Source organism: Mytilus galloprovincialis, chromosome 12 (genome assembly GCF_965363235.1).
Source record: "Mytilus galloprovincialis chromosome 12, xbMytGall1.hap1.1, whole genome shotgun sequence".
In the NCBI taxonomy this organism is placed as follows: Eukaryota; Metazoa; Mollusca; class Bivalvia; order Mytilida; family Mytilidae; genus Mytilus; species Mytilus galloprovincialis.
The window spans coordinates 37,192,192-37,217,710 of record NC_134849.1 but is presented as its reverse complement, the minus strand read 5'-3'; the positions used below and the strand labels follow the sequence as shown (position 1 = coordinate 37,217,710).

At 32.1% G+C, this 25,519-nt stretch overlaps 1 protein-coding gene across 2 annotated transcripts; it reads left to right on the top strand.

Moving 5' to 3' along the window:
- The first annotated feature begins 2 nt into the window (after positions 1 to 2).
- On the top strand, positions 3 to 24,167 carry LOC143053441 (uncharacterized). 2 transcript variants are annotated; one of them, XM_076226229.1, is made up of 7 exons: positions 3 to 192; positions 3,502 to 3,574; positions 11,696 to 11,799; positions 12,290 to 12,403; positions 16,930 to 17,043; positions 18,170 to 18,260; positions 18,982 to 24,167. In XM_076226229.1, exons 2-7 carry the CDS (start codon positions 3,529 to 3,531, stop codon positions 20,139 to 20,141), a joined length of 1,629 nt encoding a protein of 542 aa, XP_076082344.1. In that variant the 5' UTR covers positions 3 to 192; positions 3,502 to 3,528; the 3' UTR covers positions 20,142 to 24,167. The 2 variants fall into 2 exon arrangements, with proteins under 2 accessions (XP_076082344.1, XP_076082345.1); XM_076226230.1 differs by having other exon boundaries at positions 174 to 316.
- The last annotated feature ends 1,352 nt before the right edge of the window (positions 24,168 to 25,519 follow it).

The window sequence follows — 25,519 nt, the reverse complement described above, 5'->3', positions numbered from 1 at the left end:
CTTGTCATGCTAATTAATCACAGAAGCATTTAATTGCACATAGAAAAATTATCTGAAACATTTGAAGATTTTAGTAAGCATTTAAAATTAAGGAAAAAATATTCGTTGCGTGACAGTAATATGGTAGCCTCCATTTGCCACGTTGGGAAATAGTCAGTTTGATAACAGTTTTGAGATTAGACAGCGTCAAAGGTTGTTGAAATATTGGAAATCCGTTAAAAAGGGATTCAGTTTTATAGATTTTTTTAATATTTTTGCTACAAGTGTCTTTAATCTGACTTCTCAAATTTATCAACTGGCTTCCAATCCAAATTTGGTAATTTTTCTAGGATTTTCTCTGTTTATCAAACTTTATGTAAAACATCTGCCCAAATAGGATTAGTAAGTTACTTGGTAACTCCTAAACTTTTACACGAGACATTTTTGGGTGATGAATGCTTTCCCTTGAAATTTGAACATTTCAATATTCATTTGAGCTTGAAATAAATTCAGTCGTCCAACATGCACCTTCAAACATGCAGCACTAGACGTTCTGTATATACAACAAAAGTAATGAAGCATGGGCAATTGAAAGAAAATAGTGTCCATATCTAAAAATAAAAGTGTCCCATTGTAAAGATTTTATTGCTATAAGGGTAGTAATTCCCTTTACCTTCAGTCGTCAAATGGTCATTTCCAGCTACTGTTAGCGTAAATTTGGCTAAAATATAATCATGATTCATCTAGAGTTCTCAAATAATTATCGCAACCATTTAAGGAAAATTGTTTATGCAATTCGTCAAGACAAAACCAGTCGATTTTTTTCTAGCGAAAAGTGTACATTTTATTGTAAAGCACCAATCTTAACCATTAAGATCATTTGTCAAGAGTTTTTACTGTTATTCGTCATGAAGGTATACCTATAACCGCCCTCTACTAGTTCCTGTGGTCTACCAAAACTTTGCAAAAGGCTTGAAAGCTTTTATAGCATACAAAAACTATGTCAGGTAAACACCTATAGGAGGGTAGCAGGGTTTCCCCTGGGTCAATTATTTTTTTTGCCACCTCTTTCGCCAAAACAATATATTTTTCGCCACTTTATTATTTTCGCCAAGTAACATAACTATATTTTTCGTTTAAAATTTACCTTTTTTTCTTACCCCCTCCCCCCCCCCCTTTCCCTTATATAAGGTGATTTTGCCCCATTGTGTCTATGATTATTCTGTCAAACTTATTTTAGAGTCTACATTTAATGAATAAACACTAAACATTTACTTTAAAACAACAGATTTTGTTTTTAACATAAAAGGGAAAAATATTCATCGTATTTTAAACAACTTTCTAAATGAGCGGGCCACTATACTTTTGATAATAAAGAAGATATAAGTCCTGGAATACAACAAAATTAATGGACATGTTTTGATTATATAATACTGGTAGTATATAGTTCGTAGGGAAAGTTTCTTTAAAAGAAAAATATTGATGTGCCCTTTTGTACTAAGAAGTGGTTTTTACAACAAAACAAAAGTTTTTATCAGGCCTAAAAAAAAAATATATGTGTTTCCAGTAACATCATTTTGAAAAATAGGGTCGGTAGGTCGGAATTCTTTTTTTTTTTTTTTTTTTTTTTTTGACATCGTAAATGAAATCCGGAAAATTATCATGGTTTTTCCAAGTCCGGATCCGTAATTAGTTTCAAAAACCGGAAGTGTGCCATTTGCAATGTTTTTGAAGCACCTGCTGTGCTAATTTCTTGGATTTTAACCTATTTGGAATATCTTTTGACATTAATAAAATGTTTTACTGGCTTTCTATGCAAGTAGAAGCAAGAGAGAAAAAATATTATGTCATCTATCAGAAGCCTGTGTCAAAAACGGGGTCGGTTGATACAATTTTTTTTTTTTTTTTTTTTGAAGATCCAATAAAAAAGTTAGGGTCGGGGCTAAAAAACTGGGTCGGTCGGGTTACCGGAAACATCGATCTTTTTTTTCTCGGCCTCACATGATATTTTGATCCTTCATTTCATGTGAAGTCATAACATTGGAGGGCTACTCCCATTCGAGGGGTTGTTCCCAACCTTTTGGATAGATTTCTTCAAAACGACAGTTTTCTTTTCTTGACCATCGTTAAATGAAAAAGTTGAGACTAAAACTATGCTTGAAACACACGTGTCACTCAAACGACTTTAAAGTAGTCTCCCTAATCAATTACCTATATTAAAGTCAAAGGATAAGTGTAGATACCCTCACACTTTTTCAATGGAAAATTAAACAAACTATGGTACAATTAAAGTTTTGAATCAGAGATTTTTCTTGCTTTTGAAAATTTTTCGTCACAACAACAGCTTTCTTTCTAAACTATCTTTAAAAGGAGAGGAGACGTCAAAAGTTTGCTTCAAACACGTGCGTCGCAAAGTCGTAAATAAATTCTGTATGTGACATTTAGCGGAAGCCATTTAACCATATCATTTTGTCAAACAATTCAATCAACACCTTTATTAATTAGTCCTTTGTTGTTGATAGCTATAAAATGCAATCAGCTGATTATTGATTTTCTGTCCAAATCTTAATGAGGTCAAGGTGAATTCCGAGTATTGTCTGATCGGGTAAAGTCCGAGAAACTCGAAAAAAGTAAATAAACAAGATGGAGGAAAATAAATCGTTCTATATATTTCTTTCGCCAAATTCTTTCGCAAATGACGAATTTTTATCGCCACAATTATTATTTTTTCGCAAGTTGCGAAAATGGCGACCGCCAGCGGAAACCCTGGGGTAGGAAAACCTTTACTATTAGGCTTCAAACGTTAATCTTTCGAATACGGTTTAGGAATCTTTATTACCTGTTTAATGATCGGTGGCGGCCCACACTCGTTAAAATATCACCCACCATCTTCAAAAGGGAAGGGTGCAATTGCATGCCAAAATAACCTGCAGAAAACACTATTGTAACAGGAGTCAACCATTTCAACATGACATGCATGATGGAATGTGAAAATATTAAAAGATAAATTGTTGTCCCTTCGTTGTGTTTAAGCGCTTGATTTTGCCACTTGATTAGGATTTATATCTAGAAATTGACCAGATGAGGGTCGGTTGAAAACAAAACTTTACGACGATCGAGATGATTTCTGCTTCCCTATAGTATAGTGAAGTTTAATGGAAACTGAAATCATTACTTCGTAAATTGTACGTACTACATGACGAGTTGGCTCACCATTATGGAATATCTGTTATATAGATTATTCAGATATGTTCATTATATTGTAACTACAATCCTGTTTCTTTTTTACAAATGTGACCTACTGAATTAGACTTTTTACCTTTATTTCTGACATTTTTACAGATTGTGTCTGCTGTTTGTTTTGTTTACACATCATTATCAATATTATCAAATTTGATGTGTTTAATCCTTTGATTTTGCAATTTGATGAGGGACTTTCCGTTTTCAATTTTTCTCAGAGTTCAGTACTTTTTGTGATTTTACTTTTTGAGGTGATTAATTTTTTGTTTTTTTTCATTTCAGAGTGTGTTCCAGTTTTGACAAGCAATCATGTCAACCAAAACACCTGCAGAGTCTGTCATTGAATTAGGTGAAGGTAAGAATATAAATCTATCACCAGTATACATGTAGAAACATGCACCAAAAGGATATCGCAAACTCCAGTCAGTTATTTGCATGATTTTTATACGACCGCAAAAATTTTAATTTTTCGTCGTATATGCTATCACGTTGGCGTCGTCCGAATACTTTTAGTTTTCGCACTCTAACTTTAGTAAAAGTGAATAGAAATCTATGAAATTTTAACACGAGGTTTATGACCACAAAAGGAAGGTTGAGATTGATTTTGGGAGTTTTGGTCCCAACATTTTAGGAATTAGGGGCCAAAAAGGGCCAAAATAAGCATTATTCTTGGTTTTTCGTACAATAACTTTAGTATAAGTAAATAGAAATCAATGAAATTTAAACACAAGGTTTATGAACACAAAAGGAAGGCTGGGATTGATTTTGGGAGTTTTGGTCCCAACAGTTTAGGAATTAGGGACCAAAAAGGGGCCCAAATAAGCATTATTCTTGGTTTTCGCACCATAACTTTAGTATAAGTAAATAGAAATCTATGAAATTGTAACACGAGGTTTATGACCACAAAAGGAAGGTTGGGATTGATTTTGGAAGTTTTGGTCCCAACATTTTAGGAATTAGGGGCCAAAAAAGGCCAAAATAAGCATTATTCTTGGTTTTTCGTACAATAACTTTAGTATAAGTAAATAGAAATCAATGAAATTTAAACACAAGGTTTATGAACACAAAAGGAAGGTTGGGATTGATTTTGGGAGTTTTGGTCCCAACAGTTTAGGAATTAGGGGCCCAAATAAGCATTATTCTTGGTTTTCGCACCATAACTTTAGTATAAGTAAATAGAAATCTATGAAATTTTAACACGAGGTTTATGACCACAAAAGGAAGGTTGGGATTGATTTTGGGAGTTTTGGTCCCAACATTTTAGGAATTAAGGGCCAAAAGGGCCAAAATAAGCATTATTCTTGGTTTTTCGTACAATAACTTCAGTATAAGTAAATAGAAATCAATGAAATTTAAACACAAGGTTTATGAACACAAAAGGAAGGTTAAGATTGATTTTGGGAGTTTTGGTCCCAATATTTTAGGAATTAGGGGCCAAAAAGGGGCCCAAATAAGCATTATTCTTGGTTTTCGCACCATAACTTTAGTATAAGTAACTAGAAATCTATGAAATTTAAAGACAAGGTTTATGACCATAAAAGGAAGGTTGGGTTTGATTTTGGGAGGTTTGGTCCCAACAGTTTAGGAATAAGGGGCCCAAAGGGTCCAAAATTGAACTTTGTTTGATTGCATCAAAAATTGAATAATTGGGGTTCTTTGATATGCCGAATCTAACTGTGTATGTAGATTCTTAATTTTTGGTCCCGTTTTCAAATTGGTCTACATTAAGGTCCAAAGGGTCCAAAATTAAACTTAGTTTGATTTTAACAAAAATTGAATTCTTGGGCTTTTTTGATATGCTGAATCTAAACATATGCTTAGATTTTTGATTATGGGCCCAGTTTTCATGTTGGTTCAAATCAGGATCCAAAATTATTATATTAAGTATTGTGCAATAGCAAGAAATTTTCAATTGTATAGTATTCAGCAATAGTAAGAAATCTTCAATTGCACAGTATTGTGCAATAGCAAGCAATTTTCAATTGCACAGTATTGCGCAATAGCAAGAAATCTTCAATTGCACAGTATTGTGCAATAGCAAATATTTTCAATTGCACAGTATTGCGCAATAGCAAGAAATATCTAATTGCACAATATTGTGCAATAGCAATTAATTTTCAATTGGAGTTATCTTTCTTTGTCCAGAATAGTAGTTGAATCAACTTAAATCATTGTTTTATACAATATACAATGTATATTCACTTTTACTACCAACTGATAAATTAAAACACTCTTTACCATTCAGTGATAACAAGCACTTTTTGTTACATTTTAATATTTTATGATGTATTTAATGAGTAGTTATTGTTGCAAACTCCATTGGAAATTTGAGTTGAGATCAGTTTTGGAAAAAGGGAAAGGGGGATGTGGAAAAAAATGGGGGGGGGGGGGGGTTAAATTTTTCTCATTTAAGATTTCATAAATAAAAAGAAAATTTCTTCAAACATTTTTTTGAGATGATTAATATTCAACAGCATAGTGAATTGCTCAAAGGCAAAAAAAATATTTTAAGTTCATTAGACCACATTCATTCTGTGTCAGAAACCTATGCTGTGTCAACTATTTAATCACAATCCAAATTTAGAGCTGAATCCAGCTTAAATGTTGTGTCCATACTTGCCCCAACTGTTCAGGGTTCAACCTCTGCGGTCGTATATAGCTGCACCCTGCGGAGCATCTGGTTAGTATTTTAAAATGTAAATCACTCTATGCAGTGATTTGAAATAGTTTGTACGAGTGATTTATATTATTATTTATCCTGAACCATGTATGGGTTTTCTCAACTATTTTATTTATCCTGGATCATGGTCTCATGGATTTTCTCAACTATTAACAGGTTGGGAACAAACCCCTCTCCCCCCCAAATGAGGGACTGTCCCTGAGACAAGTGGTCATTTTACTGTTGTAAAAAAGAAAAACATATATTTTTTTAATTAACAAGGGAAAAATTTATTATATTTCATAATTTGAAACAACTTTTCTAAAACATGTAAAAGAAGGGTCCACTTATTTTTAATAATAAAGAAGATATAAGTCCAGAAATATTACAAAATTCTTGAACATGTTTTGACCATATAACACCAGATAAATTTACAGTTCTTTGGGAAAAGTTTCTTCAAATAATATAAATATATATACTCATTTGCACCAAAAAGTGTTTTTTTTTTATAAAAAAAATATTTGTAAATCACTTGAAAGGTACCCCTCATAAAAGGGATAGTCATTACATTGAGGGGTTAATTACCCCTCATTTTAGGGGTTGTTCCCAACCTCATAAAGAATGTATTTTGACGTCACATTTTCCATAGCAAAAGCATGCATAGAACAAATTCATATGAAGTGAGTATTCATATGATCTGACCATAACTATATTAATGAAAATCACTGTGTAGTGATTTGAAATCATTTGTACAGTCAAGTGACTTACATCATTTCATGTAAATCACTCTGTGCAATGATTTGAAATCATTTGTACAATTTATTATTTATCCTGGTCTCATTAATGGTTTTCTCACTGTAAAGAATGCATTGTGACGTCAAATTTCCATTGAAAAGAAAATGAATATTACAAATTCATATGAGGTACAAAAACATAGGATTTGACCATGATGAAAGTCACTGTGCAGTGATTTAAAATCATTAGTACAAGTGACTTTTTATTATTTTAAACCCCAGCTTTAAACCCCGCTTTAAAAACTTGGGGGTAAACAGTTTTACCTCTGTCTGTCCATCCATTTGTCAGTCCGTCTGTCCCATGAATATTTTCGTCGCATTTTTCTCAGGAACTACTTGACAAGGATTTCTAAAATTTGGTTTTAGGGTTATATATAACATGTATAAGTTAGCTACATGTGACCTTGTAATGTGTTTTCAGATTTATCACTCAACAACTAAAGTTACTTCCTGTTTATAGAAAAACTTGTGTCATTTTACACATGATAGCCAAGTTTTGGACAATCAATGCATTTGAATGAGGAAATATGGTTTAACCTCCCCCTAAACATTGATCACTGACAAGTTCAATACATAAATTTGGTCAATTGGCTATAAATACCTTGCGTGCTATAAATATTTCTTATCATGCTTATCAACTAAAACATTCAAGACGTAACAATAAACACAAATACGACAAAATATTCTTGTCAAAAGCTGTACATATATTTTATATCTAGCATCTCCTTCTGGCGTCAACACTTTGTGGTGTAATTGCAATTGTCAGGAAGACCTTTTATGTCCGCTCAATCCCCCCCAAATACACTTAAAGAGCATTTGTACATCATCATCAAAATAATCAAGTTGATCTGTGGCATTTGAAGCTAAAGTAAAAAAATCACTGGTTGAAGTGTTGCATGTAGAAAAATTAATTATAATCACTCCACACAGTGATTAAGATTCAAAGTCACTTCATTGCATTAGTTAAAGTTATTATAACTAAACATACTTAAAGAACACCCCCCCCCCTCCCTAAAAAAAACAAAAAAAAACCAGTTTCCTTTAAGCTACACCTATTTTTAAGTTCTTTGAAATAAAGGACACATCATGCACATTAAAGAAAAAAAATACATTTGAAAATACTTGTAGTACATGTAGTACAATGTAGCTTATACTTGTAATAGACCTGGCCTGACATTAATTTGTTAGTTTGTCTGACCTTTCAAAATAAGTTAGCAAAAAAAAATAAAAAAGAAAGCATAGCATCCTCCCTATTTTTCAATTGATAAAAGTTTTGGCAGTTAATTTGAAATTAATTCAAGGATCTTAACCAGCATGACCAGGGACCTGACAATGTGAGATTTGATTGATGAATATAGTTTTTATACGACCGCAAAATTTGAAAATTTTTTCGTCGTATATTGCTATCACGTTGGCATCGTCGTCGTCCGAATACTTTTAGTTTTCGCACTCTAACTTTTGTAAAAGTGAATGGAAATCTATGAAATTTTAACACAAGGTTTATGACCACAAAAGGAAGGTTGGTATTGATTTTGGGAGTTTTGGTCCCAACATTTTAGGAATTAGGGGCCAAAAAGGGCCCAAATAAGCATTTTCTTGGTTTTCGCACTATAACTTTAGTTTAAGTTAATAGAAATCTATGAAATTTTGACACAAGGTTTATGACCACAAAAGAACGGTTGGGATTGATTTTGGGAGTTTTGGTTTCAACAGTTTAGGAATTAGGGGCAAAAAAAGGGCCAAAATAAGCATTATTCTTGGTTTTCGCACAATAACTTTAGTATAAGGAAATAGAAATCAATGAAATTTAAACACAATGTTAATGACTACAAAAGGAAGGTTGGTATTGATTTTGGGAGTTTAGGTCCCAACAGTTTAGGAATTAAGGGCCAAATAGGGACCCAAATAAGCATTTTTCTTGGTTTTCGCACCATAACGTTAGTATAAGTAAATAGAAATCTATGAAATTTAAACACAAGGTTTATGACCGTAAAAGGAAGGTTGGTATTGATTTTGGGAGTTTTGGTCCCAACAGAATAAGGGGCCCAAAGGGTCCAAAATTAAACTTTGTTTGATTTCATCAAAATTGAATAATTGGGGTTCTTTGATATGCCGAATCTAACTGTCATGACTGTGTATGTAGATTCTTAACTTTTGGTCCTGTTTTCAAATTGGTCTACATTAAGGTCCAAAGGGTCCAAAATTAAACTTAGTTTGATTTTGACAAAAAATGAATCAGTTAGGTTCTTTGATATGCTGAATCTAAAAATGTACTTAGATTCTTGATTATTGGCCCAGTTTTCAAGTTGGTCCAAATCGGGGTCCAAAATTAAACTTTGTTTGATTTCATCAAAAATTGAATAAATGGGGTTCTTTGATATACCAAATCTAACTGTGTATGTAGATTCTTCATTTTTGGTCCTGTTTTCAAATTGGTCTACACTAAAGTCCAAAGGGTCCAAAATTAAACTTAGTCTGATTTTAACAAAAATTGAAATCTTGGGGTTCTTTGATATGCTGAATCCAAAAATGTACTTAGATTTTTTATTATGGGCCCAGTTTTCAAGTTGGTCCAAATCAGGATCTAAAATTATTATATTAAGTATTGTGCAATAGCAAGTCTTTTCAATTGCACAGTATTGCGCAATGGCAAGAAATATCTAATTGCACAATATTGTGAAATAGCAAAAAAAATTTTAATTAGAGTTATCTTTCTTTGTCCGGAATAGTAAGCAAGAAATATCTAATTGCAAAATATTGTGCAATAGCAATATTTTTTTATAATTGGAGTTATCTTTCTTTGTCCAGAATCAACTTAAATCTTTGTTATATACAATATACAATGTATATTCACTTTTTACTACCAACTGATAAATTAAAATAATCTTTACCATTCAGTGATAACAAGCAGTTTTTTTACATCTTAATATTTTATGATGTATTTAAATGAGTAGTTATTGTTCCAAACTCCATTAGAAATTTTAATTGAGATTAGTTTTGGAATAAGGGAAAGGGGGATGTGATTAAAAAAATTGGGTTCAATTTTTCTCATTTGAAATTTCATAAATAAAAAAGAAAATTTCTCAAACATTTTTTTGAGAGGATTAATATTCAACAGCATAGTGAATTGCTCTAAGAGAAAACAAAAATTTTAAGTTCATTAGAACACATTCATTCTGTGTCAGAAACCTATGCTGTGTCAACTATTTAATCACAATCCAAATTTAGAGCTGAATCCAGCTTGAATGTTGTGTCCATACTTGCCCCAACCGTTCAGGGTTCAACCTCTGCGGTCGTATAAAGCTACGCCCTGCGGAGCATCTGGTTTTTTTTTAATTTGAGTTACAAAAAATATATCTGTTTTTTACCATAGAAGTTGATCTGAAATACTGCTGATATCAGAGATAAAAACACATTTTAATTCACTCTGTGCAGTGATTTTAAGTCATTTGTACAAGTGATTTACATTCTAATTGACTGCAAAATTTAAATCACTCTGTGCTGTGATTTAGAATCATTTGTACCAGTGATTTATATTATTTCAAAATGTATGTGATTAAAGACACCCTTTGAAGTGTTTTATTTTTATTTATACCAGTGATCAATACTATTTTTTTAATGGATGATTATATTCCATTAACTTCACTACAATTTATAATTATGACCTGCAAAATCTTATTTATCACTTTGATCGATATTGATTCTAGCTTTCACAAATGTATGTAAAAATGATTGTGTTTGTTTTGGTCATAGCATTTTTGGTTTATGAGTTTTTATTGTTCCTTTTTATGCCCCAGTTGTAGCGTAGGGGCATTATGTTTTACCCTTGTTCATGTTGTCTGCATGTCCCAAAATTGGTTTCCCTTCTCTAGCTTAAGTTTGCCTCAACCAAATGTTAAGAAACTTATAGACAATGCTTATTACCGCCAAACTCAGCACGAGTACAAATATGGTAGCATCAGTTTTACAGTTCTTGAGTTATGTCCCTTTAATACATTATATATAACATTTGAACAGATTGTGCTTTATGACACTTCTAATGCTATTGTTTGTTCAGAAAATAAATTCTACTCTTTACAAGTTAGTTTTTATTTATTTTCCCCTTTCAAACAGGCGTCTTGTATAAGTTAATGTCAAGAAGACCCCTGTTGTGATGTTGTCCTCTGAAAGAGGGAGATAACCCTTGTTTCTTATTGAAACTTTTCCAAACATAATAATCACTTGAATGAGTGATTTATAAAAATATTTCTAATCACTGGTAGAAGTGATTTTTAAAAAGTAATGAAAGGGAATTAACTCTAGTTTTGTTGAAAAAATCACTTGAAAAAGTGATTTAAAAAATCACTTGTACAAGTAATTCGCCTGACTGAACACATAAATTGTTGACAAACTAACAAAACCATGGCAAAAAACCTGAAAACAACCAAAAGACGAACAGCGTTATGCAAAATACACAACATATACAGTATATAACTTATAAGGAATTGTTAAACTGAAGTGAATGGAGAGTTTAAACTAAGAAGAACAGTAGGGCCAAAAAAAATGTCTGTTTCCTGCTGCCAAGTCAAATAAATCAGGGTTGGCAGGTCAGGATTTAAAAAAAAAAAAAAAAAATTTTTATTTGCACTCCCTGTCAGATTTGCAGTCTGTTCAATGTCATGTTTGGTTAGGGTTATGTTCCCCAAAATGATTTAATCTCTTTAAAGTAGCTATAATTGACTTCTCCTCCCAGTACCGACTTTTTTAAAACCTAAATTGTAGCACATTTGTGCTGGGAGCAGCCATTTCGATTGTTTGGGCATAGTAAGATATGGATCTGGATCGGACCGGAAATGACTTTTCTGGACATGTACAAATGATGTATGAGAATATAAAATCATATTCTTATTATTTCTATACTCAGACTCACCAAGTCTAGTGAAAATTTGATAAGAACCTCTCAATTATTTTTGAATTTCTAGTACATGGTAACGTGTAAAGCTACGAGAAAGCAGTCAACCTATGTATTTTTTTGTATTTTCAGAAGTTAATAAAGGAGCCATTCGTCAGATTGTTTGGGACTACATAGAGAAGAATGATCTTGTGGAGTTTCCAAGACCATGCTATCGTAGAATCCCTAATGTTAAGGTTTGTACACAACAAAGTTTTCAAAGAATACCAAACTCCGACCTTTCATTTGGCTTTAGTCAGGCTAGTAAAAATGCAATATAAATCATGTTCATGGTGTTGCAGAAAACTAACCATTGAAAGCAAAAATGTTCTTCTTAAAAAAAAAATCTCATATATATGGCATGTACATGATGTATGGTTACTTTTAAAAATGTTGTTTATTTGCAATTTTTACTAGGCTAAAATACAAAAGCACCAACACATGCAACACTTTTTTTGGTTGAAAACTGACAACGTCAAATTGAGACAAGTATTACAAAATGTACAGGAAAAAACTTTGGAAAGCGCAGTTAAGTTGACTTTATCCAAAAGCACAATTTTTCATCAAAATAAAAAATATTCTAGTAAATTTATTACCAGATTGTAAAATTATGATGCAGTACAAATGAAATAGATTAAGAACAATGTGGGTGAATAGGATCATGAATAAATTCTTTTATTTTCTTAGGGAGCAGCAACTGCAGCAGAGAAGATGACTTCATTGGATGAGTTTAAGAAGGCACAGACAGTGAAAATAAACCCAGATAAACCACAGGAAAATGCTAGGTTTCTAACTCTTGAAGTAAGCATATAGAGGGAAAATGAATGTTAAAATAGAATTGAGAATGGAAATGGGGGAATGTGTTAAAGAGACAACAAACCGACCAAAGGACAGAAAACAGCTGAATGCCACTAATGGGACTTTAAACACAGCGAAAAAATCATGCACCAGTGGCCCCTTAACAAAATGTGAACTACTTCAGTGAAAATAGATGTCACACTTAAACTCCAAAACATATAAATGAACTAATAAAAAAAAAAAGACTTAACATAAACTGTAAAGGCTTAAGGGTGCTATAAACAGTTTCGTACTAAAAACTAGGGGTATTTCCCCAGTGAGATTTACATACTGATGGAATTCCCTGCTATTTATATACCACTAAATGAAAAAGTTGATTGTTTTTTATGTTCAATGTGAAAAACATATATTGAAGTTCAATTAAAATGCCACTTTTGTCAAGATTTAAAAAAAAAAAATGTGTTTGTGACTTCCTACTATATGGGAGGCAACTCCATAAACAGCTGATTTTCACCTGTTGCAAAAAGCACTTTGATTTGTCAGGTAAGATAGCTCCTTTCGGAGCAGGCGAACGTAGGCTGAAACTACATTTTCTTAAATCAGCCGGATAAGCTCTTCGAAATGCATATTATAAGAAATCTCAAATATATGCACAGGTTACTGATCCATGTGTCCAAAGGTGGTCTGTTTTTAAGGTTTTTTAGGGGAAAAATGCCTAATTTTCAGCTGATAACTTGTACCAATTTGCATGTTTAAACAAGAGATGTTGGATTTTTTTTTATTTATTCAGAAAGTTCATAGAATTATCTTTCCATTGATGTATAGATATCTATATAACTATGAATATCTGACTTCTGCATGATGGGTCCACTATTACATGCCCTGTTACAGAATGACGTCACGTAAAAAACTGTTGATTGCACCCTTAAGGGACAAATACAAAATATAGTGATGTTTTAGCATAGAAATGTGTTTGCGAATGGAGTAAAATAATTCTGAAAAATATTGTACGGCATGTATACATTAATTTAAAAGCATCAGTTTGGTATATTTAATGCAAATATTACAGATTTGTACATAGCAACCAGATATAAGAAAACCAGACTCTGTGCGAATATTGAAGTTTTTTAATTCTTTGCGACGTCATGATATTTTTATTCAATCTCTCATATATTTGGAACCAAAAGTTGCATATGAAAAGTGTAGATTTTTTCTACTTTGACCTTTACTCCTGATCAGTGTTACATAAAGTTTTATTCATAAAAATATATATTTGGTACTTTTTATAGTCAAAAAGGTACACATGCCATTCCTAAGAAAAACACTATTTCAATATTTTCTCAACTCAGCTATAACTTAGTTCATATAGTACAAGGGACAAAATCTATTTAAAGTAACTTTATTCATGCCTATTTCATAGTTTTTATTCTATTTATTCAAAAGAAACCCTATTTTATGATTTATTTTCTTTGTAAAACTGATGAAAATGTGATACAGGAAATATTTGGGATTTGCCAGTTAAATTGTTTGCCATTGGCCAATATGCCACTACCGCGCGACATAAAAAAAGAGCTGTAGTTTCACTAATTGTGGTCACAATCCTTAAAGTAAGACATCATTTTAATGGGTATAGTGTACAGATTCAGAAAAGCTGAGAATTTTTTATATATCGCATACAAGGTTTTGCTTAAGGGTGCTATAAACAGTTTCGTACTAAAAACTAGGGGTATTTCCCCAGTGAGATTTACATACTGATGGAATTCCCTGCTATTTATATACCACTAAATGAAAAAGTTGATTGTTTTTTATGTTCAATGTGAAAAACATATATTGAAGTTCAATTAAAATGCCACTTTTGTCAAGATTTAAAAAAAAAAAATGTGTTTGTGACTTCCTACTATATGGGAGGCAACTCCATAAACAGCTGATTTTCACCTGTTGCAAAAAGCACTTTGATTTGTCAGGTAAGATAGCTCCTTTCGGAGCAGGCGAACGTAGGCTGAAACTACATTTTCTTAAATCAGCCGGATAAGCTCTTCGAAATGCATATTATAAGAAATCTCAAATATATGCACAGGTTACTGATCCATGTGTCCAAAGGTGGTCTGTTTTTAAGGTTTTTTAGGGGAAAAATGCCTAATTTTCAGCTGATAACTTGTACCAATTTGCATGTTTAAACAAGAGATGTTGGATTTTTTTTTATTTATTCAGAAAGTTCATAGAATTATCTTTCCATTGATGTATAGATATCTATATAACTATGAATATCTGACTTCTGCATGATGGGTCCACTATTACATGCCCTGTTACAGAATGACGTCACGTAAAAAACTGTTGATTGCACCCTTAATTAAGGGTGCTATAAACAGTTTCGTACTAAAAACTAGGGGTATTTCCCCAGTGAGATTTACATACTGATGGAATTCCCTGCTATTTATATACCACTAAATGAAAAAGTTGATTGTTTTTTATGTTCAATGTGAAAAACATATATTGAAGTTCAATTAAAATGCCACTTTTGTCAAGATTTAAAAAAAAAAAATGTGTTTGTGACTTCCTACTATATGGGAGGCAACTCCATAAACAGCTGATTTTCACCTGTTGCAAAAAGCACTTTGATTTGTCAGGTAAGATAGCTCCTTTCGGAGCAGGCGAACGTAGGCTGAAACTACATTTTCTTAAATCAGCCGGATAAGCTCTTCGAAATGCATATTATAAGAAATCTCAAATATATGCACAGGTTACTGATCCATGTGTCCAAAGGTGGTCTGTTTTTAAGGTTTTTTAGGGGAAAAATGCCTAATTTTCAGCTGATAACTTGTACCAATTTGCATGTTTAAACAAGAGATGTTGGATTTTTTTTTATTTATTCAGAAAGTTCATAGAATTATCTTTCCATTGATGTATAGATATCTATATAACTATGAATATCTGACTTCTGCATGGTGGGTCCACTATTACATGCCCTGTTACAGAATGACGTCACGTAAAAAACTGTTGATTGCACCCTAAAAAGTTATGTTTCAAATTGGAGATTCCTGAAGAATGATCCAATAAAATAAAGAGTTTTGATGGGTGTTTCCTAAAATTTTAATATCAGCACAAGTTTTCTCATCATTTTCACAATCATGCATGTGATCATTGTATGCTAAATTCTCTTTTTTCATGGAACTAAGAATACAAAATCAGTATGTGTTGAAATGCTGAATACAGTTTTGTGTTTATTTTTAAATTCAAAATTTTATAAATTTAATGAACATAATGAGGGCAATCTTTACCATTCCTTTCTCACAAGCACGTTGTAAACAGCTGTTTATGTATTTTCAAAATGATTACAGTAAAGTGGGTTATTTTGGTTGCAGTATTTTTGGTTTATCTGGTTCAGCCAATGGTGGGATTTTTTTTATGTTATTATATCTTCAGTATACTTCCTACAATTCCTATACAGTCAGTTCTGCAAAAAAAAATCCTGATATAATTTGACACTATACAAGTTTTACTTAACCCTTTCAATGCTACACAAAAAAATAGAAAAATGGCTGCTGCTGCTGCATTTTTTTTGTGTTCATTCATTAGAACAGTATATTCCTTTTCGGACTGCTGTATCTTTTTTATTATAAGAGATATAGAAAAAGTTATTGCATAAAAAATGCTCAGGAGAGTATGACCTGTAATGTTAGGCAGTTATTTCAGTAAAATTTTTATTAGGTTACCTGCATTTTCAGGTAATTAACAGGTAAAAGGTGTAATTTGTTACATTTGTGTTGAATTTTGAATAAAAACTACTTTTCGTCTTCATCTATTTTGTTTTTTTATCTGCCATATAATAAAGAAGACACCAATTGCTCGATTCCGTAGCGTATTGCACCATACACAACGTAATTATGTAATCATGGCACAAATCAGTGGCTCCGTCTTCAAAAATTTCAGTCAACCTCCGTTTTCCCCCCTTTTTCTACGTCTCGTAATGATCGATCAAATCATATTTCCCACACGAATTGAATGTAGTAAACACATTGAGATAACATGAAACCTTTTAACTAATCCTTGTCATCAGTTTCGCCATAGAAATGCTGAAATATTTCCATATTTACAGCTTCGTTTCCGATTTCCGCCATTTGCATTTGTCAAAATATTTGTTTTTATTTTCCTTCAATTTTCCTTCTACTGCATGATTTTACAATAAAAATTCCCAGGATTTCAAGCGCAAATGAGACCTTGCATATCCTCGATTCATACAAGGAAAAATTAGAGAGGATCCGAAAGAAAACCGAATGGTTTAAGAGTCCTTATGAAAAATCCGTTGTCATTGCGGCATATGCCGCGAATAACAGTGGCGGACGGCGTATGTCATCGCGGCATATGCCGTGTATAGCGTTGAAAGGGTTAATGGGAAAAAATAAACAAATATGAATGAGCTTGATCAGCAATTTTGTTCCAAAATGAAACATACTATACTAATTGGACAATTTCCGAATTTCTACATTTGATTTGTGAACCACTTCTAAAGATATGTAAATCTATTTTAGGCTGATAAGACATTGTTGGTGCCAACACCCAGACTTAGGACTGGATTGTTCAATAAAATAGTACCACCAGAGGGTTGTAATAAGGATATTCTGAGAATTTGTGCCACAACACAGGTAATAAATACTGATTATAAGAGTTGTATGTGTAGCAAATTTTCACAAAAAAATATTATTTGAGTTGTTAGAACTATTGACATTACAGTAAACATCTTTCCATGAGTACTGACAAGTGCTTTGATTATAAATTGAGTGAATAAAATAAACAATGGAAATGGTGAATGTGTCAAAAAATGATAACCTTACCTCAGAGCAAAAAACAGCCAAAGACCAACAATGGGGCTTCAACACAGCGAGAAAATCATGCACCCAGAGGCATGCTTCAGCTGGACTCCAAACAAGAATGTGTACTAGGCCTAAATTAATTTATTGTTTGTTTCCCCAATCCAGACCCTGCCAAGTCAGGTGTGGGTAGGTAGGTAGGTAAATTATTTAATTTTTCGAAAAAGCTTGAACATTATCCGACAATCCGGCAAGCCTGAAAATCCAAATAATATTAAAAAATAATATTTGACTTAGTTTTGACAATAAAATTTTACGAGTAGCACCATTTTTGCAGGGTCGGTCGGGATTGGGGAAACAAACAATATTTTATTTTAGGCCCTAGTTCAATGATAATGGATGTCATACTAAACTCCAAAACATATTGATGAACTTTAATTAAAAAACATACAAGACTAACGAAGGCCAGAGGCTCCTGACTTGGGACAGACACAAAAATGCAGTGGGGTTAAACATATTTTGTGAGATCTTAACCCTCCCCTATATCTTTAGCCAATGTAGAAAATACAAACACACTGCAATACATACAGTAAAACCAAGTTTAAAAGAAGTCTGAGTCTTACATGTATGTCAGAATAGATAACAAAATGACAATGATATAAATTAACGAAGGATCACTAGCAGTTACTGACATGCCAGCACCAGACCTCAATTAAACTGATTGAAATATTATGTCTTCATTGTACATTTTCAGGGTGCTAACATCTTTCCATACATATTTCTGTGTACTTTGATTACTGTTAATTGCAAGGTTATTATCCCAATAATCTAAACTCTCATTTTGAAATAATTCATATGAGGTAAACAGGATTTTCCTCAATATCGCAATAATAAATGCAGGCAATAAATAATCTTTAGATTTACAGTATACATTATTTAAGTGATCATTGTATATTTTCAGGGTGTCAGAGAACACAGTGAACCTATTGGACTGGACACAAAAATCAAAGTAGATTTAGTTGTTATTGGATCAGTAGCTGTCACTAAAACAGGTAAGGGCTTCGTCTTGGAGAACATTGGTGCAATCTTCATCGTAAAGACTGTTTCAGGATAAAATGTAAAGGAAGGGTCATATTTCTGCATGCTGCAAAAATAAGAAGATGTGGTAAAGTTACTGGATCTAGAGACCAAGCAACTTAAAACAATGTCACAGTCTTCATCTTATCTATATTTTTCAAAAACCGTAGAACTGAATTTTTCGTCGAAATTATCATCATCGAGTCAAGCATTTTGAATGTGGTGATAGATTTAAACCAGAAGCATTAAACGTTAAGCTCACAAATGAATAAGATGATATTTTGTAAAGAGGAAAGAAGGGTCATACAGAAAAAGATTACATTGATAATTATAGATATTGTGATCATATCAACGACATTGATTTACATACTTGGGCTGGTATGCCAAAAGTGAAAAAAGCAATCGATTTGAGATGACCAATGATAATCTGTTTATCGCTATTTTACCCATGATGATGTTGTTAATTTTCATTGACAAGGGGCACCTACGCTCTTAGTTTCTAGTATTAATTTTTCATATCACTCTACTGTGCTGAGAAAAGAAATTATGAGTTAGCAAGATCAAAGTAAAATTTCGTAAAATATCAATATATCTAATTATGGCCCTCTACACACATTAATATTGTTCAATATATAAATAAGTTGTATATGTTTCGAATATCTGCTAATCAGAATAGAAACTTTTATATAATTGCAGGTTTGAGAATAGGGAAAGGAGAGGGATACGCTGATATGGAGTATGCTATGATGAGAAGCATGGAAGCTGTGGATGAGAACACCGTCATCATCACCACAGTCCACGACACTCAGGTAGTCGACTTCCCTGAGAGTCTGATTGAAGATCATGATGTAGTTGTTGATTACATCATAACACCAACAGAAATCATCAAATGTAATAGGACGAGAAAAAACCCTTCTGGTATTATCTGGTCTAAGATTACACCTGAGAAACTTCGTCGTGTTCCAATTCTACGGAAGTTACTCAAGCGTGAAGAAGCAGAAGGAAAAGACGTTACCCTCAAAGAAGGTGCTCCTCCTCCTGAAATAAAAACTGAAGATGAAGGAGAAGAATCGGACAGGAATTATCAAAGACGTCCATTCTATCGTAGAACTAGGGGTGGTCCAAGACGTCCATACAACAGACGCCCTAGAAGAGATCGTAATAGTGAAAATGATACAGATGGAAAAGGTGACATAAGAGATGAGAGTGAAAGAGAGGCGAAGAGCGGCGATGAAGAAAATCAGCGCCCAAGGCGTCAACAACAGCCAAGAAGACGTAGATTTAATAGGAGGAGGAGAAATACAAGTGAAAATAAGGAGAATGAAGAACCTAGAAGTGGTGATGAGAGAAGAAATCGTAGAAGTGTTGGTGAGTCTGATGGCGCTGATAATGACGAAGGTAAAAGTGGTGACGAGGGAAAACCAAGGAGACGTAGACCCCAGCCACAGAGAAGGAGATTTAGACCTAACAACAGACGCAGTGAGGGAGATGAGAATGAAGACCAACAAGGTCAGTCTCCAAGACGTAGACGTGGACCCCCAAGAACACCCATCCCTACTATCTTTGTTGGTAGTGTTCAAAGGTCTGTCCGTGTTAGTGAACTGAAATCCAAAATCCGTGAGAAAAATGTGAATCCATTAAGAGTTATCTGGAATGGAGCTAAATGCTATGCTCTGCTGCAGTTTCCAAAGATGAACGAGATGGAGGCTGCATTTGACACACTACAAGACTTTGAAATGAACGGCAAGAAATTGAAAATTGAGATCTCTAATCGGGTCAAACAATACATCGATGAGGAGCAAAACAAAGGAGACGGAGAAGCCCAAGTTGCTGTTGAAGATCAGGCAGAAAACTAGACATGCATTACCCCCCATGAATGAAGAACGGCAGATGTCTTCAGAAGATACCTGTCAAGAAGCTAATTATTTGTCATGTTTTGTGTGAATGACGTACATGTATTTGGCATTATTTCAAGCCACATATCTTCTGTTGGTTATATAAAGGGTTGTAGCATATCAGATTGAACTTTGATTTTTTGTAATCTGATATGGGTAGGAAACACAGTATTTGTTCATTGTTTAAGAACTGATGTTAAAGTTTAATTAGATTTGTTTATTGATATATTTGAGATAATGAATTTTATTCTTATACAATATTGATTATTGTTGAATTGTACAATGTTCTCATGAATACTATATATTATCTCCCTTGTCAGTTCAAAGGGAGATAATCCTGTTACATTTAAAACAATGAATTTACATATTTATTTTCATACACAAAAAAAAAGAATAAAACTACTCTTGCTTACTTAGATATTTGATTTTGATTTCAGTTAGCTTTAATTAGATAATTATTGAAGTTAATCTCAAGATGACAAATATTTAAATAACTAATTCTTAACTACATGTTTAAAGTGTTTTTTTTAATATGTTGCCAGAATGAACCTTAGCAGAACATATGCTAAAAAGCTTACTTAAAAGTCTTAATTTCATTCGATATTATAGCCAAGTCTTGTATCCATACAGCATAATTTGTTAATAGCTTGTATTATTTAAGAAATAATTGTTTGTGGCCAAATTGTTTTATTCATTTCTGTAACATCCACACACTGCCTTTAGAATTGATCACCCATTTTAAATATGGTGAAGGTTTGTCCAGTTTTCCATCAAGTGTTTAGTGTTTTAATTAGTGTGCAATTTCGAGCTTGATTTGAATTGGAAACAAAAAGATATTGACTTTCTTTTAAGTGACTCTAAAACTGCAACTATGAAATGAAAGAATATTGTTATTTAATAATCAAAATATTTATGTGTTTAAACAATATATTATGGTAATTAGAGAATTGAGATTATTTAGATGAATTTTTGATTTGAACTGATTTATAATTGAAATTTGATTTTACTGGTGCCAAAGCAGTATTGTTAAACGCAGTAATTTTTCTTCTTCAATTTTTCTCTCTCTTCACTATGGTTTTATTTTACGTAAAATGTGTCCTTTGTATATTTCCTGTTTTGTTGTATATGTATCATTTTGATTGTGTATGTAAATTTCATATCACATTGCTTTCATTCATAATTTCATGAATTTTAAAACTTACCATTTCATTAAATCAAACTTCACAACATGTGTGTGTCTAAGCAATTTATTTATCATTTGTTCAATCTGTTAAACAAATCTTTTAATTTTAGTTAAAATTTGGTTCAGGCAGTCAGCCTTTGTCTTCTTTTTTTTTTTAATTGAACACTTTGAAAAAAAATTGTTTTACACTTCAATGTTCTTATCTTTAAAAAACATAAACCTTCTAAAATGGCAAACAGTTTTACAGAGATTGAAAAAAAATATAGATTACCATAAAGTCTTTTTGATGGCCTTCTGGGTTTTTGTTATTGTTTTTGTTCAATATATTTTCTTTTCATAAAAAAAAGGAAGAAAATTTTGCAAACATTGCAAAAAATTAATATTTCAATCAATGATCTCTGTTGTAAAATTCTCCTTAGTTCAGTATATAGAATTTAGTTATAGATGCTTACCAGATATGGGTTTTGGGTGTTTGAAAGGTGGGGAACATTTCTTGATGTAAATAGCGTCTGCAACATAAACAAAAATTGTGATTTTGGATTAAGTGCCTTTAAATAAATTATGGAAATCAGTAGAAACATTAATGAATTATTAAACTTAAGAAATAACCATGGTTATTGGGCATTTTGTTTTAATTGAAAAATACATTACAAATATTTAATTTGAGAAATGATTGTGTGTAATATTGTAAATAGACCATTATATTTTATGTGTGATATTTGTGAAAATTAAGTATGAGTGAAATAATTAAAGTATATTTTTGTATCACTCAAACGCCAGAGAGGCAAGAAAAACAAGTAAATTTATAGACATTTATCTGAGCAAAGATTTGTGTATTGTTTAGTAGTTTATTATTTAATCCACTCTGGATTAGCGGAAAAAGCACAAATCCTCTTGAGTTGTAGTTATAATGTATATGAAATTAATGTAATATGATATATTATATCTACTGAATTCTGCAGCTAAGTAGTTAAAAATTAATGAAGACATATCGGTCAGTACAGGGTGAAGGTATTTTATTATAAGGCAGTTCCAGAAAATACTATGTCCCCCCATTGACGGCTCTATTTTTTAACCCCCACCACCAACAGAAATAAAACTAAATAAGAACAGCACTCCCTTTGAATTTTGTTACTTCAAATACAGCCATCCACATTAAAAAAAAAATGCCATCCCTAGGGGGGACATAGTATTTTCTGGAACAGCCCTAAGAATATCTTTGCAACAAATTATGCAATTTTTTTTATAACAAATATCAAATAGCTTAATCTTAGACTCAGGTACTTAATTTTCAGAATTTTTCACTCTACTATTTATTTTCATTTTCATTCAACTTGCTTTATAAAATTTGATTTCAGTGCCAACTACTTTTTAAAGGACTATATACTAGAAATGTACTAAAAATGTAATCTGTAATCTAAAAGTTTGATATTTTATGTAAAGACACTTTCGAAGGAAGGTTAAAAAGTTTTAGGAATGAAATTAATTTAAAGAACAGATGCATTATGGGTGGGCTCTTTCTACCCTTCTATTTGCCAATTTTTTTCATTCTTGGCAACCAAAAGTATATCCTCAATAGGTGTTAAATAGATCAGGTGTTAACTATAAGAACTTTTATAGAAGGGATATTGCTGTTTTAGACTTTTATAAATTTGATAAGATTGACCTTTTCTCTTTAATGGGCTTAATTTGTCATCCAAACTTTCCTGTCCAAATGGTAATGGACATTGTGTAAATGAAAACAATTGAGATATAAAATATTAAAGGCATATTTTTTACCCAGACTGAGAAAAAAAATATAATTGAGTTTGAAGAATAATGATTCTGTTCCAAATACTTTTTGAGACTTGGGGAATGTGAGGAAAATATCAAATATTTACATTTCAGAACTTTGTTAAAAAAAATATCTGATAACTAAAATTAATTTTAATTTATGATTTATAAACTATACATACAATTAATTGAAGATTTTTGTGTGAAGTGCAGTCTAGAAGATAAATACATTTATATGTAAGGGTGGTCCATATTTCTTTGTAGAAGGCATTTGATGGTGGTTGTACTATCCAATAGTTTTGTTAAATCCTGTTATCCTTTTTAAACATTTTACTTAAATAGATGAAATAAATAACAAATTTCTTAATGTTTAATGCAGACAAAAATCAAATTTTGATATTAGAGTCCCAAGAAAATAATAATAAATGCAATTTATTTTCATTATGTCAAGGTCATTTTCATCTTATTAATTCATATCACTATTATATTGATTACATATGGGACTTAATAGCCTCTGATATTATTGTTATCTATGCATTGTACCAATTCAACTTATACATGGTTTAAAAATACTGTAAAAAATACCATCACTGTTTGAATTTATTTTGTCATTGATATTGGTAATTTCAGCTTTTTATAAAAGCATAAAAAAGAGGTTAGACATTTCTTATTAAAAAGTGAGGTTTAAGTTTGGATTGATTTGAGAGAGAAGAAAGCAATCTAAGTTTAAAAAATGAAATAATTATCTAATTTGGTGTTCCATTTTTAATACTGTGAAATAAATTACAATATTTTGACAATTTGAATCAACATGTGATGACGTTTTTTTTGCAATATTAATTGAACCATGTGTAGATTCATAATTTATTTATTACCCAATAATACAGCTGTGCATTTAGTGCTTATAATTTGAACCGTTGGTGTTATGGTTGATAGTCTTTGCTCAGAATTGTATTACTTAAGATAGTCATACATTGGGAGACTTGCTCTTGTTATAATTCTATTTAATTAAAACAGTTGTGATGTTGAAATTTGTGTTTTTCATTGCCATTTCTCTAGCTATGAATCACAACAAAATTTTCTAGCTTTTGCAGAAGTTTCTGGCACGATCATTATCATATTGCTTAAGAATAATTTGAATTCTGAACTAGAAAAGTTTAACATTACATGTGATGGAGAGGTTTCTGCAAATTTGATATACCACTGAAAAAAGGCTACGCTTGATACAGCTTCACTATGCACCAGGCTACTAATTGACCTTTAAATGTTTTCCAGTGGTTCTGTAATATTACTGTCTGTACATCTCAGTTTGATTGCCATTTTGAGACCCTGTCTCAGTGTCCACTAACTAGTTCACGAACATTTGTCCAGCAACTTTTAATAATTGAGCAATATGGCAGTCCCTAAGATTGCCTATTCTGAATTTTATGCCCACAGGCAAGTCATATAGATCTCAGGTTCCACTTATTATTCTTTGTTTTACAAGCTTATCAAAAGAAATCTTGATTACAAATAAAGAAAGGGATTTGCATGAATAAAAGAGAAAGACCAGCCAGGTATTTAGATTGTGAGCAGTCGAATCCACTCTGATCCAGTAGTGAGTGTCAAATCCTATAACAGGATGAATGCAGTGCAATAACTAGATTAACAAGAGTGCACACGCTGAAATGTCTCGCCTTCTATACTAATCATTGATATTATGTTGATAGTCCTAAGTGTAAAGCTAAGCTTTATTACAACTGTCACATAAACTTAACATTAACAAGATAACTAAACAAAGACCAATGAACCTCCAAAATGAGGTCAAGGTCAGATGAACCATGCCAGGCAGACATGTACAGCTAACAATGCTTCTATACAACATATATAGTTGACCCATTACTTACAGTTTAAGAAAAATAGCCCAAAACACAAAAACTGAACACAGTGCAATGAACCGTGAAAATGATGTCAAGGTCAAATAAAACCTGGGCAACTGACATAAAGATCATAAAATATTTCCATACACCAAATATAGTTGACCTATGGCATATAGTATTAGATAAAAAGACCAAAACACAAAAATTGAACTATAACCACTGAACCATGAAAATGAGGTCAAGGTCAGATGACACCTGCCAATTGGACATGTACACCTTACAGTCCTTCCATACACCAAATATACTAGCCCTATTGCTTATACATGTAGTATCAGAGATATGGACTTGACCACCAAAACTTAACCTTGTTCACGGATCCATGAAATGAGGTTGAGGTCAAGTGAAAACTGTCTGACAGACATAAGGACCTTGCAAGGTACGCACACATCAAATATAGATATCCTTTTACTTATAAAAAGAGAGAATTCAACATTACAAAAAATTTGAACTTTTTTTCCAAGTGG